Source organism: Perna viridis, chromosome 9, assembly GCF_037379345.1.
Source record: "Perna viridis isolate PV_CMFRI_1.1 ecotype Kerala chromosome 9, ASM3737934v1, whole genome shotgun sequence".
In the NCBI taxonomy this organism is placed as follows: Eukaryota; Metazoa; Mollusca; class Bivalvia; order Mytilida; family Mytilidae; genus Perna; species Perna viridis.
The window spans coordinates 37,129,845-37,145,422 of NC_142453.1; the positions used below are offsets into that span (position 1 = coordinate 37,129,845).

The 15,578-nt window shown below is 32.4% G+C and overlaps 1 protein-coding gene and 1 long non-coding RNA gene across 12 annotated transcripts in view; one reads left to right on the forward strand and one right to left on the reverse strand.

The window, feature by feature from the left end:
* The first annotated feature begins 1,085 nt into the window (after positions 1-1,085).
* Positions 1,086-15,578, forward strand: part of LOC148608245 (small G protein signaling modulator 1-like) — a 64,324-nt gene continuing 49,831 nt past the window's right edge. For 3 of the 11 annotated variants that reach the window (XM_088543855.1, XM_088543856.1, XM_088543854.1), the window contains exons 1-4: positions 1,098-1,589; positions 2,604-2,647; positions 8,038-8,113; positions 12,611-12,776. In XM_088543855.1, coding sequence (XP_088399981.1) covers positions 1,565-1,589; positions 2,604-2,647; positions 8,038-8,113; positions 12,611-12,776 — 311 coding nt within the window. In that variant the 5' untranslated portion in view covers positions 1,098-1,564. Of the gene's footprint in view, positions 1,590-2,603; positions 2,648-8,037; positions 8,114-12,610; positions 12,777-15,578 lie in introns of all 11 variants that reach the window. The other 8 variants (XR_015914932.1, XM_088543850.1, XM_088543853.1 and 5 more) reach the window with 6 other exon arrangements.
* Positions 2,663-5,470, reverse strand: LOC148608246 (uncharacterized). The gene is made up of 2 exons (XR_015914934.1): positions 5,380-5,470; positions 2,663-2,849 (listed from the first exon to the last, which is right to left on the reverse strand). It is a non-coding gene; the product is annotated as an uncharacterized LOC148608246 (long non-coding RNA).

Sequence of the window (15,578 nt, forward strand, 5' to 3'; positions counted from 1 at the left end):
TAGAGTATAATTTAGACATATTCAGAGACATTTCGTAAAATCAAAAAGATATATGGTATGTAGAGGATATCTGAACAGCATCACCCGTAAAATAATTTTTTTAGGGGGAACTAGAGGGGAGAAATCGATCGTTCCTTTTTGTCATAACTTACCTTACCAGCATTAGTAAAAAACTTTCTACATGTAAATTGTTCTAATGCATCTTACGCTCGCGGCTAAGATATGAATTTTCCATGCAACTCAACTGTCCTGACATTCAGTTGATAAAGAAGCCTACGATGTCCCGGTAATATAGCTGACGTTTCTACTACGAACCAGCGTCATCATATGCAATAACAATGACTTGTCTGGAAGTCAAAGAGCATTTAAGGAAAGTGTTGTATATGATAAAATAGCCGCATACAATTTTGGAATAGAATTATAAATATTATCAATGAACAAAAATGTTTTGGTAAACGTCTTTCTTCAGTTCGGCATTCAAAATTGTGGTGAAAATTTTTTTTACCGATTAAGGTGGGGGGCGTACGCCCTGTACGCCAGGGCATCGGGTGGTTTCGCCCTAGTTTCATGTTCGTCCTGAGTTGTTTCGCCCTGATTGGTGAGTGGTTGCGCCCTTATCAATTAACAGGTACATGATTGATGTTTTTATAAATAGAAGGTATTGTTTTTCATGATACACTAATTAGTACTCTTAGAAAAATAAAAGAAATCGTTAAAAAACATGTTTGTAGAAAAGAAGTAGTTAATCTTAATTAAAGAGCAATCAGGTATAAGAGTAAAAACATACAAAGAGCTCAACAAAAAACAATTAGGGCGGAACAACCCGGTTTCGTACGCCAGTGCTTGGATCCGCGCCTGTCTTGGTTGCCTTGATTACTACTTTTCATTGGCACACATATATATACCAATTATTTTTTTTATATACGTAATAAAAAAAGAAAGAAAACAAGTTGCCCGTCATTTCAATTGGCTTTTCCCAATTTGTTTGCGGTCATCAGTCAAATCATTAAATAGCACATTAAGGGGATCAAATATTTACAGAAAACGGCACCACTAACTGATGATGATGTTTCGTTCGTTGATGACTTTCTTTAAGCTCTACCAAATTTTAAGTCAAAGATTTGTATCTACGATGATTAATTGGATGTTTACTTTTCGAATAGTACCCGAATAGGGGAGTGAATGAATACGCAAAATAGTTTCTCCCTAAACTTCCGGTATATTTGTTTACATGCAGCAACCAAAAAATCTCTCTTACTTGATTTCTCTGCGAAGAACTTGAGAAATACGAATAAGAAGTGGTGTCGCTCCCAAACTATAACACAAGACGCTGATAGAATCTAGAAAACTAAATTCCCGACTGACATGAAAGCGAGACCTACTGAGAATATTATAATTTATTAGATCGATAATCATGGATGACTGATATGTCCTGATTATCAGTTGTATAGATAGCTACAGAAAAAAACCCAGCAGCTCAGTACAGAGGTGGTGAAATATAGCATGGAACATATCTGATTTCCCTTGAATATTTGGAATTATCCTTGAGCACCTACAGGAGCTCATGATGGATGTCCAAAATCCAACAGGTAAGATAAAGTTGCATATTTACTATTATTATTATTATATCAATTATTGGAGAAATTTTAGAGTTCCTATTTATTTGTGTGTAGTTAAAACATATATTAATAACAAAATTGCCATTTAGATAGTAAATAGCACCATTTCATGCTTACAGGTATTTTGTAAGGAATTCATGATTCAATAACAGTATAAATTGTAATGTACTAAATGTATGGATGTGCATGTACATTTATCTTAAGAATTACATGTAGTTAATTTATACAGTGCCATTGATGTAAAGTCTTAGTTTGAAGAACATGCACATTAAAATTATGATTTTTCCAAAATACATTAATTTACAATATACATGTACATGTACATTGTACTTGTAATTTGAAAACAGAATGGTCATTATCATTACAAGAAACACCACTGGCTTTTTTTCCATTTACATGTACTTTTTTAATGTCACTGAATATTGAAGCTCATTTATGTTAACACTGTGAGATTCTTCTATTGTTTCATACACATCCATTCAGTAATTAGAATTCATTCAGAATATTAAATGGAACATTTACAGATATAATAACAATGAAACCTCAATCTACATTTTGTACCAAAAGTAAAGAACTATATTGAATATTGACAAGTATACTTCATTTGTACAATGTATCATTAGTCACTGCTTTTGTTGAGCTCAATTTACAGTAGAGTGTGTAGGTCTACGGAATTGCACATTCTTTTCCCTTGCCATGAAGAACTGTACAATTCCTTAATTTTTTTTCAAATTAGTACACAGTTTAAGGATATATTAACAATACAGGTTTTGTTAATTGGATAAAATGTAAGAAAGTAATTGCAGATTAAATTTATATAACAACTCATCATACTCATTATTGCCTGTGATTTAGAGACTAAATTTGTCTTTAACTCTTGTTGACTTTTTTTTCTGTACATTGTATGTTATACATGTACTATATCATATTTTATGTCATTATTTAATATTAAATTTTTAATCCTTCTCTAAAATTTTGTTACAGAAGCCGAAAATCGTCAGAACCTTTTGAGGGCTGTGAAAAAAGAGGCAAGTACTTGTATAATGAGATAGGTAATGTTCTGTAACATAATCATATATGCCTTTTTAAGGTTTATATACAAAATGTACATTGTAGGAGTGGTTTGAATTAGTTGAGTTGCAAGATTATAAGATTGTAAAATTCCTTCAGGACATCTTTAGTGACCATGCTAAATCTTTAGGTTTTGCTCTTCAGAGTTGAGAGCCTTGGCTGTAAGAAAAAACAACATACATGTAGTACAAACAAAAATAAAATGTCACGAAATAGTGTGAAATATCTTAGTATACATCAATTTAATCACTGCTCTTGGTTAAAATATTTAGTACTTGTTTGTTAAATCAATAACTGAAATAGGAATGAAAATAATTTAAAGTACCAACATTTAACACAAATCATTCACACCTACCCTACTGGTGCACCTGGTCCATGCTCCCAGTTTTTAGTGGAGTCCGAGTTGCTCGTTTGCTTTTGTTACTTTGTATGTATGATTTTGGTTACTTTATGTTATTTGTTGTGTGTGTCTGTTTTCCATGTTTGGTCTTTGTCCTTGGATTACATTCTTTTGATTACTGCTATAACCTTGGTTCCCATGATTACTCTTTCAAAATTTACTGGTTTTTAAAGCTGCAATGATTGGGCAAAAAATGTAAAATCAATACTTCCTGTACAGTTTGAAATGCTATGTCTCAGTGCAATTTAATAAATAATCTTATGATTTGCAGAAAACTAAATTTCTAAAAAAAAGCTAAAAAAAATTAATTTGTATGTTTTCTTTAATTTTAAAGTAAGCAGTATGTTTAATCGGAGTTTTGCTGTCTTAACTTAACAGTAACTTTCAGATACGTAAGTCTTCTACTTATTAAAATGGGAAGTAGAAAATAATAACGTTTTGTTCCCCAAAATTTACTTATAAGAATGACAGGGTATTGGAATAAGCTTGGAATTCTCCTTCATAATTTATTTTTATCTGGCATTTCAACTATTGAAAGCATTCAAAACCAGAGACTGATTTATGTTTTGTTAGGTAATGACAGGTGCATCAGTATGATTTACAGTTATAAGAATTTTCTCTGTTTACCAAAGTAATTTTAGTATAGAAGTACATGGATTTTTATAGCATTCCTCATGGTCTGTTAAAAGGACCCTTTCCCAAAGAAAATTATTTCAAAATTATGCAGAATTGCAAAATTTGCTATTAACTTAACCCACTAATTTTGATTTCCAAATGACCAATTTTTAGGATAAAATCTTCCCAAAGTGGCCCAGAAAGGACCATTCTCAAAATACTCAGAAAAATTCCTGAAATAGTTCAGCATCATAGTGTTATTGTAATATTTATACATATAGGATGTCTTTGGACAGATTGTTATATTTAAACAAGCAACCATTTCCCGTGCTTTGGAGTTAGGGGCCCATTGTCACAAAATCACAGGATCATGTGAGGAGACTTACATTGTACAAGCCTTATCCTATACTGCTGTCCTACATCTAAAGCAGTTATACAGCACATGAACAAAAGGTCCAAAAGGGATCTACATGTACATGTACATAGGCTTAAATAAATAGTCTGTTTGGTTCCTATTTACCTACTTCACACCAGAAACCACTTTTACAACCAATTATTGCATCTGTGCTTAACATAGTGTAATCAAATAAAAATCAAAAAGTAAAAAATAATACAACTCAATCTTTACTGTCTACTTAGGTAATTTCTTTCTTATTATTTAATTTTTTACATGAAGCCACATACATGTACTCCTTGTTTGACTCCAATAAGTCATATGTAAGCTATATAACCATAGCCATTAAACCAGTATCAATGTCTTTTATTTAAGCAGCCCTACTTTTTTTTCAAAATATAAATACATGTACATGTAGGATCTTTAAGTTATTGTCATGACATAAGGTCTTGTCTTAATTTTGTGTAGATTAGAAAAAGGGGTTTCATTACTTTTTTGCAATGCAAGTACCTTTTGTTTTGTAGGAGGTACTCCTCATCATTTTGTTTAATAAAAATGTATGAAGTTTTAAAATTCTGGAGGTACCTTTCAGCACTTTAGAAGGGTAAAAGTACCTGGTACCACCTATTAATGAAAGACCTGGTAGAAATGAGCCTTTCGTATTCAAAAGCTGATGCATGCACCTCGAAATTAAAGGGTACGAACTGTGAATTCATGAACTAGTTCATGGACATTGTAATATTTTTATTTGTGTAATACAGTATTTATTCTGTGATTCCTAGAAAACAAACATAGAAATCCAATATTTTGTTATTAATCATTACAATATTTCATGCAATAAATGTTATACCGCTAAGCGGAAAAGGGAAATTTTTCATTTACATTAGAATTGGAGAGAAAACAACTATATTCTTGTTTGTAATGGAAAGAAGGGCAGAAAATCAATAAGGATTGGTGTAAATCAATGTGAATAGCAGTTCCAACGCCCACATAAAGTTGTAGAATTACTGAAACAGCCAATGTCTGAATGACGACAAATTGTATAAAATTCATTGGTAGAGGTTTTATGTTTTGAGTTTTCTCATCAATTTAGAATTAAGTGTGGTTTTTGGCTTAAGTATTCATGGTAGAACATTAATGGATACATTTAATTGCTTACATGTTTACAATATCATTGGTTATGTCATCCCATAGCAGTTGCCAATTTTCCATTAGTCTGTTGCTTCCCATAAACTTGTACCTACCATCTAATACATGTGAAATAAAAATAATATTCTTACCTTATTTGTTTTGAAAACCTTTTACCATAATCCCTTGCCAGTAAATTTATGAAGAGATGTAGTAATACTATAGTCTGTTTGTCTGTCCTTCCATTATACCCTTGAGAACACTTTAAGCCAACATCTGTCATTTGTTTATAAACTTGATACCTAATTGGTCCCATAGAAAATTTGAAACCTTTTTTTATTGTAAATGTCATACAGAAACAAATATGAATACTTTTTGCAATCAACAGAGTACATACAGGAAAGACAAGGTTTTCCTCTTTCTTAACAGCTTATAGACTTTCTACATGTGACATTCTATACCTGTATAACTTTCAGGGTGTACTGGATTCCTCTCTCTGAATAATAGTCTATACTAGTATGTCATTTTTTTGTGCACTAAATTCTCTCTGCCTGACAGTCTATATATGTGTGACAGTCAGGGTGCATTGGATTCCTCTCTGCCTTGTCAGCCTTTACAGATATGACACTCAGGGTACACTGGATTTCTCTCTTTGTGTAACAGTTTAAATATCTGTGACATTCAGGGTGCACTGGATTTATCTCTCTGCCTGTCCTTAGACCCATTTCTTTCCACACCACACTCTGCAATGTCAGCATAAACAGAAAAAGAGATTTTTCATATTTGCCTAGATATATTCTAAATGATGTTGTAAAGACTGGTTTCTGTGTTCTTTTGGTGTGGGATTAATATGACTTAACCAGAATATTTTACCTTGTTTGTCTTCTGTTTAAGGAGGTAGACTTAGGGTAAGGGACATAACTCATGAAGTCAGTGATATGTTTGTATCATATTCAATTTCACCAAGGATATCAAGATTTCATTCGACACAGAATGAAATTAATCTAATTTACTTTGATGCTTACATGACATTGATGTAAAATGCTGAATACAAACGTTCCAATGATTTTTAAGAGTTGTGTCCCTTACACTAGGTCTACCTCCTTAATAATCCAACTCCTTAAAAGTATAGTGAGTCAACTATGCAAATGAATATTCTTGAGTCTTGACAGTGTTCAGCTTCTTAAACTTATTTCAGTCTTTGATATTATTCAATCAATTAAAAAAAATTCTGAATGTCATGCAAAATTTTTGTGATGGAATAGATAAATTGATATAATTAAAAGGGTTTTCAAGTACCCACAGGTTCATTTTCGTTGTTGATATGAAAGAGAGATTAACTGAAATAGATAAGCCTCTGTTTCAATGAAGAATGCAACAGATAAACCATGTTTGATGAACTCAAGCATGTTGCTGAAGGGACACTGTTTGTGTTTGTGTTAGTTTTTATGTAAAAGTCTTTCTGGTTAAAAGAGGACCAGAATTTCTAAGTGTTTGCTGAATGACTTCGAGTATAACTGATGCACCTACTGTACAGTGATTTATTTTTCAATGTACAAATATATGCTCTTTTCTTTTGTTTACACTTACACTTTGAATGATTTTGAAGGAGGTATAGCATACGCATTCACTTCTCCCTGTTCATCCCCACTTCTGTCTAGTGTCTCTCTGAAAGGAAAGTCACTTCTCCCTGTTTTGCTCAAGTAGCATGAGCCCTGTTATACCTAGGGTAAGGGACATTACTATTGAAATCAGTGATATGTTTGTATCATATTCAATTTCACTGAAGCCTATCAGGCTTTCATTTGAAACAGAATAAAATCAGTCTAAGTTACTGTGATGCTTACATGAGATTGATGTGAAATGCTGAACACAAACATTCCAATGGTTTGTAATAGTTGTGTCCCTCATCCTAGGTCTACCTCCTTCAACAAAAAATTCGTAACTTCCTTGGGGTGGGGAGGTCATGGGTTTGAACCCTGGCCAGTGACACCAAATACTTTGAAATTGGAAGTCATTGCTTCTTGATGAGGGAACAGCATATCAGAGGTGGACCATTACCTTTAATGAACTTTGTATTTTGTTCTATTTGATAAAGTGTTTGTATTCTGTATTGATATTGAATAGCTAAATCTGAATCCAACAGATTTTTATAGTTCATTTTATTGTTGTATTTTTCCACTACTTACCCAGGTTAGGGGGAGGTTTGAGTGCTCACAAAAATGTACAACCCGCCACATACTTTATCTGCCTGTTCCAAACCTGTGGTCCAGTGGTTTTTGTTGTTTTTTTTTTAATTTTCATTGTTCTTCGTTTTATGTTTTTTTTCTATAGATTAGGTTGGTTTGGTCTTTTATGTATAGTTTCACTTCATTATTTTTGGACCTTATACAGCTTGCTTTATGGTATGGATTTTACCCATCATTGAAGACAGTGTGGTGACCAGTAGAAGTTTTAATTGTCTCATTGGCAATCATACCATGTCTCCAATTTTTATATATTTGACCTGAGCCAGATGAAAAAGTAGTACTGGATACAGACTAAATTTCAACCAATACTTGGATGTTGTGCCAGAATGTCACGTACATTAATTTTTCAGAATGAAGTGTATTACAGACTTCAAAATCTTTGGAATGCTTGACAAATAGATGTTGGAATACTACAAACCAGTATCTGTTCAATTGAACAATCGTTCTCATTCTGAAATGCATAAAATATCTGCCAGAGGATTTTAAAACTGCAATCAATCTGTCAATTAATTTTTTTTAAGGGAGATAATTCACTAAAAAATTCTATCATATCTGTTGTAGGTGAAGCAGATTATGGAAGAAGCTGTCACAAGAAAATTTGTCCATGAAGAAAGCAGTAGTATTATTTCCCTGTGTGGTAAGTTTGTCCATGAAGAAAGCAGTAGTATTATTTCCCTGTGTGGTAAGTTCATCCACAAAGAAATCAGTAGTATGATTCTCTTGTGTGGTAAGTTTACCCATGCAGAAAGCAGTGGTATGATTTTCCTGTATGGTAGGTTTGTCCATGAAGAAAGCAGTAGTATTATTTCTCTGTGTGGTAAGTTCATCCACGAAGAAAGCAGTAGTATTATTTCCCTGTATGGTAAGCAGTAGTATGATTCTCCTGTGTGGTAGGTTTGTCTATGAAGAAAGCAGTAATATTATTTCCCTGTGTGGTAAGTTTGTCATGAAGAAAGCATTAGTATTATGTCCCTGTGTGGTAAGTTTATCCATGAAGAAAGCAGTAATATTATTTTATTGTGTGGTAAGTTTATCCATGAAGAAAGCAGTAGTTTGATTTTCCTGTGTGGTAAGTTTGTCCATGAAGAAAGCAGTAATATTATTTTCTGTGTGGTAATTTGTCCATGATTTAGCAACTTTGATAAGCTGTAATATTAGTTTCTGTGTGGTAAGTTTGTCCATGAAGAAAGAGATATTATATCCCTGTGTGGTAATTTGTCCATGGAGAAAGCAGATATATTATTTCTCTTTGTGGTAAGTTTATCTATGAAGTAAGCAATAATATTATTTCCCTGTGTGGAAACTTGTCCATGAAGACTTCAGTAGCATTATTTCCCTGTGTGGTAAGTTTGTTCTAAACAGTTGTTATCTTTAATTCCAATAATGACATGTATACCCTATGCAAAAACAGTTTTGGAGTATATACCTAGGTATATAGGAATCACCCAATCTGTCTGTTTGTCTGTCTGTCCGTCCACATTTCTTGTCAGCACAACTCCTCCTAAACCATGAGAGAGATTTCAATGAAATTTTATAGGAAGGATTTGGCAGCTATTTAGATGTGCATGAAGGAATACAGTTACTGTTGGATGACTCCAAAGAGAGATAATTCAACTGAAGAGTTTTATATATTGAAACCTGGTCAGCGCAACTGCAACTGCAACTGTACCACTCAATGAATTTCATTGAAATTTTATAAGAAGGTCAGGCATCATATGTAGACTTTTATGAAGAAAGCTAGAATATGAAGGTGGGGTGCTCTTTCGTCACTTGAATATTATAAACCATCCATAAATTAGTACTTATTATTGTAATTTCATGTCCAGGCCATGTTCATATGACACTAATATCTCCGCCTACAAAAAATTCAATTATTTATGTTCAATCAGAACTGAAATTGATTTCTGTTATTTTTGCCTTCAAAATTTTTTTTCTATTACTTGCATAACATAAATACCAGTTTATATGATATATGCATGTAAAGCAAACATTTTATGCAAAGCATTTGCTGACAAAGTACCATTAAAACACTTCTCTTTTTCATACTTTATAAATAATTGATGCTGTGTTTGTTGTTGTTTTTAAACTGTATTGTAGGTGGAGCCATTATACAATGTTTTGAATTATTACTTACCTTGTCTCCATAATAAGCACATAATCTATTATATAGATATGGCCTTTTGACATTTTGTTTTTTCTTTTCTTTTTTCATTGTAGAATGGAATGAAAGTTATTGTACATTCACCCTTTTAACCTTTATTATCTCCCTGTTTATACATCCTTCTCATATGATTAAACTGACTTTTTCATTAGTTAATTGACCTGAGCAGTATAAAGCAGTCATGTTCTAACATAACATGGTCCTACTGTAACAGCCTGCAACTTAGAGAACTTTAGCTTTAAGATGGTTTTATATGTGCCCTGAAAACTTGTTGGCAAGTTTTGCTACTGTCAGTATATACATGCTTGTACATGCACATCTCTCCCTTAAGTTTTTTCTTCAGCTTTAATTGAGGAACATGGATGGAAATTATTAAAATATGAGTATGCAATTACTGTGTCATAGTTGCAGTTTTTGTCACTTATCATTGCCCTTTTTAATAAGAATTTTTGTTTTTTATTTCAGTGGGTTGCACTTGTTTCCATTGGAAATATTTCATCTAGCTTTTTTTTGTGTAAAATTTTGCTCTTACATATGTAGTGTAAAAAAAGGTTTAAATTCATACTCAATACAGGAAATAAGTCTTTTCTTAGTGTTATAGTTGAAATTAAAAGACTTTAGTTTCATAAAAATCTCAAGTCAAACATTTCCTTAATTCATTTCTCTCATCAAATTTTAACCCATCAGATTACTCAGAATTGAAGAAAGGAGAAACTTCTCCTGGATTTTGTATGAAATGTCTCAAGAGAGGGGATCTTTTTATTACGTAATAGAAAATTGGGTTTTTTTAAAATCTCCCTTTACTTTATAGTTAAGTGATTTTATTGGACTCTTTGTGAGAATCATTGTTTTATAAGTATATTTGTTATGCTTTGGGTCAAAAATTATTTTATTAAAATTTTCAGTTTTTATTTGGCATGTATTGGGCAGACATACCCTGAAAGAGGACAAATTCAGTCAGTATCCAGATAAGGCTGAGTGAAAGCTAAAACTCTTTTTGAATAGAAAACTAGAGGGTTTTTTTATCCAGTCTTTTATGTTATTTCCAGTCAACTCCATGTGATTCATAGATCTTTGGTTAAAGTCATACATTTCTGAATTGGATTACATTTCATATTATTTTTTAACTTTTCTTTTTGAATTCACTTTGTGATAAAACACAGTCAGAAATTTTTTTATATGTCTGTACCTAAATTGGAAGATAATATATTTATTGAACTGTCCTATAAATATATGACTAAGTAACTTTTTATTCTGGTTCTGTTTAATTTCTTCCTATAGAGTTACTGTGCAATGACTTGGTTAGGATATATTACTTTCGTGATCTGTCAAAACCAGTACCATAGCACCTCCTACGCTTGCTCTGTGACGCAAGTTAACTTAATTGACTGAAATCTTCAGGGGCCAATTGTCACTGTTGTCAGATGTTTTAAGCACTTCTTTTGTGGTTCATCTCTGTCTGTGTTTGATATTGTTGGTGATTGGTTTACAGCTGTCTTGAATTATTCTCCAAAGAGTTTTTTTCCAGTATTATGGTTAGTGAGTTCTACTAACTGATTTATTTTATGGCAGAACATATCAAGTATAGTTGAAATCATTTAGGATTATTTACAAGTTATATGATTTACATGTATAGGCAGGAATGACGCTATAGTACATATGTCCATGTACAAGTTACACTCTTGGCCAACTAAATCTAGCAAGAAAAAAGAAGCACACCGTAAGACCTTCATTTTGCCAATAAACTTGCTTCATAATTTGTTTTACAGTTTCTAATTTTAATCATACTACCTGTACTGAAGTACAATATGTAATTGTATCAATCACAGTATAACTCCATTTTAACCAGATCAATTCACCTTGTATTAGGTATATAATATCTGAAGATTACAGATCACTTGTGGATATAGCCTGCCAGAAAACCATCAGATACTTCTATTATTGGATATAGAACTGTATAAATTGATTTTCTTTTTCCCACTTTGTAATAATGATATATTGTGTAATGTACTGCTCGACACAATTATGAATTATGTCTTTCTGTAGTCCTAAGCTCTCTGGGGATACAGTTTGTGGTTGGTGTGGTATTGATTCTGTGGGATAAGTTGAATATGGTTTAAATAGTCCCATAAGACATGTAAAAATGGCAAACTGTTGTCAGTGCAGAAAGTTTTACATGCATTTTGTAGCGAATGGGCACATATTTATGTACTATTGCTGTCAGTAAGTTTTTATGTCTGATAATATTCTTATTCTTTCTTTTAAAATTTGGAAACCATACTCGAGTAAAATGTATGGCCCGTCAATATTGGTATACACTACATGGTACAGACAATTTACATGTACCTATAGTACAGACCATATACATGTGCCTTTGGTCCAGACCATATGCGTGTACCTATGGTCCAAACCATATACATGTGCTTATGGTCCAGACCATATACATGTACCTATAGTCCAAACCATATACATTTATTTACCTATGGTCCAAACCATAAACATGTTCCTATGGTCCAGACCATATACATGTACCTATGGTCCAAATACACATATGGTCTGGAACTGTAACATTTTTCTTTTGATAGCGGTATGATGGCATACTCATTTTACAATAGCTCAAAAACACTGTTAGTTTTTTTTTTTAGTATTGGTTATTTTGATTAAAGAAAAATCCATTTAAATTGTTTTTTCCATTTTTCATTTCAAACAGAGTGGACAAGGGCTTATTCTGTTTTATAGTAGAGTTGTTTAAAATTTGATTCAATGCAATAATTAAACAATTCTTTACATACTGATTCTCCTTCAGTAATGAGTGGTTTAAATTATTTCTCCACCTGAGATGGTAAAATGTAATTTTTAGGCATGCTAGCTTTAGCGAGCATGTTAAAATCCTTATTTTATGCTGTGAAAATGCTCCTGGTTTTAAGTATGAAAATTAACCATTTCTTTAATGATATATTCTTTGGTTATTAGGTGCGGTAGAAGCCTGTCTGCTTCATGGACTTAGGAAGAGAGCACTGGGACTGTTTAAATTAAGTACTACAACTGCCCTACTACAGAAGATGTCTAAAAGTTGTGAACCAGCTGCACAAGTTCTGAAGGTGTTTGAAAACATTGAGGCTGCTTGTGAACAGAACAAGTAAGTACATTAAGGTCATTGTCTATGTAACTACTAGATTAAAGTTTTGGTTTGTTATCAGTGTGTCAGATGGAAGGAGAGACACAGTGGTTTTAACAGGTGACAAATGAAGGTTGCATTGACAGGGTTGACAAAAGTCTCATTTTCATGGGTTTATTTTCACAAGACAAAGATCCTGGACTTTTCAAATTTTAAATTAATGGTCCACTTGAGGAATACTTAAAGTCTTAATTAAAAAAAAATAGGGTCCAGCATTTAGGAAAATGAAATTTCAAAAGTTATAGGTCAGAAATTGGGGCTCCAGACACCAGATTCACACTGATTCTAACCTCTGAGTTTTCTAATTATCTGAGTATGTAAACAAACATGCATTTTAAATAAATGATACTTGGTTAGGAGTTTCATTAATATTTATGTAAAGCCAGTAGGTAGATAGGTTCATACATATCGGGTAGTCAAAATAAACCCAGAATTATGTTCTGTTGTCCTTGAAATAGTTCATGAATTAGATGAAGATTTTGACAGTTAATCTTATGGAGAACTATTAAAATACAAAGTAGTGGGAGAAGTTAAGGTGTGTTAACACCATATGCATGAATCCTTTTGAGCTTTCTTCCGACTTGACATTCTGACATAGGTAGAGTTTAAAACCACTGTCATATCCCATAATGTTGAATAGAGGTAAAGATATTATCTGTTGTGGTAATGTTAAAATTTTTGATTTGTTGTAAACAGTGAGATCTGTCTTAACTGAACCTCATTTCGACTATAAAATTTGTTTGCTTTAGAAGGGTGTTCAGTTTAGCGAGGTTCAAAATACATTTAAGTTGAGTAAAGGGACTTTGCAAAAGTGTTGGTTTTCGACAGGTATTCAGATAATTCAGGGTTCAGTTTAGACAGGTTTTATTGTACAAGGATAGAAAAGTAAAAAAAGTAGCAGCAACACTAAAACAAAAATCAGTAAACAACTGTGTTTGCCAAAAATATGTCAATGTTGCAATATATGACATGTTCAGTATAGGTTAAACAAACATATACCCATCAAAGCACACATGTCTAATGATTATGAATTTGTTTTTTAAACCAGAAAAAAAAGAAAAGCTACCAGTATTTGATGATTTGATAGCTAAAAAGTAACTTGACATAAAATACATTAATGCCCTGTATTTTAACCCTAATTGAAGTCTTCCGTGTTTGTGACTGGTAGGAAATCACTGCCATCAATTCATTTCCTAGTTGTTTCTTTTGAGTGAACTTTTTCTTCTTGTGATCTTCATTAGCACCAAGCTGCCAAAGTTATCTTTCTACTCTCTGACATTTCCAAGGCAGTTTAATCAGTAACCTTTTACTGACTGTTCAACTTTAACAATCCTTATAATTAGCAAAGCCACCATACAGAACCTGGAGACCTTCAGTTTTTATTTCTGTCAACGAAATGGACTGAGTTAGGTAGAATGTATCTGTCGATCTTACTATATGGTGACCTCTGCTATTGTTATGTTCCCTGTATAAAGTGGTACAATGTTTTTGTTCTGTATCTTATTATTCTTCTTTTCGCCCCAACTTTTTGTCCATGTAACTTTTTAAAAAACGGCTAAATGGAATGAAACCAAACTTGGCATAAAAATAGGGCACTATTTGAATATGTGCACAGGCATATTGCAATTTCATACGTGGCCATCATTTAAAGATAAAAAAAATCCATAAAATATAGGGAAAAAAACGTAGGGACTGGATATTTGGTTTTAAAATATGTCACCATGTGGGTATTAAAAAATAAATTCCAAGATGGTCACCAAACGAAAATGAAAAAAAAAAAACAAATAAAAAACTGAGCGATTTTTATAATTCGAGTGATAATGAAAATGTTTGGGGAACATTCAACATAATTAATATTAGTTTATATTGACATTGATTTCCACCCAAAGGAAAAATAATGGGGCTTTCTTTGTGTTCTGTCATTCTGCTTGTCTGTCTGTTCTAATATCTGGTAAGTGGTATTCCTCTTTTACATTCCAGTGGAATTCCATGAGACTTTGTACAGAGGGTTGGTATGAAGTGTAAAGAATTTATCAATGCGATGGTTAAATGCTCGTAAAATGATCAATCCTTCTCTTGTACTCTGACATTTTGCAGAGATTTCTTGATTAATTTAAGATCATTCCTTTTAACAGTATTAATCACTTACAAATGAGGGTTCAGTTTATGCTGACCCTCGAAATATTTGAATTGCTCATTTAAACATGAAACAAATATAACCCACAATAGTATAAAGATAAACATAGTAAGACTTTGTATTTTATTCCTTGTATAGATTGCCCACTGTTGCCCCAAACTTAGACATGGAATAATAAAAATAGTCAATATTTATTATGAGGGCAAATCTACCAATCATATTATTTTCATTGCATATGAGGATAATTTTGATAAAAATGTTACAGTGTCCAGTGTATTGATTCTAGTTAATTTGAATAAAGTCTGGACGAAACAACTCCAGAGAGAAAACCTCATAGCTGTATGAATCTAATATGCTGGAACAGGAAGTCTTTGTATGATCTATAGATATGACCTAGCCATATGAATGAAGTCTATTGTATTTATATGAAGGTTGTGTTGTTATTAATGTTTAATCTGAATGTCTGGTAGTTTTCCTCATGATCTTGAAGAATGTTTAATCTCTTTTATATTGTCTTTGGTTATTTTAACTTGAAGTTTTTTTTTATAAGACTTTGAATTTACAGGTGAATAAATAGCAACGGCAATATCTTGAGTTTAGGGTCAGTGACCCTGTTGTTTTCCTGG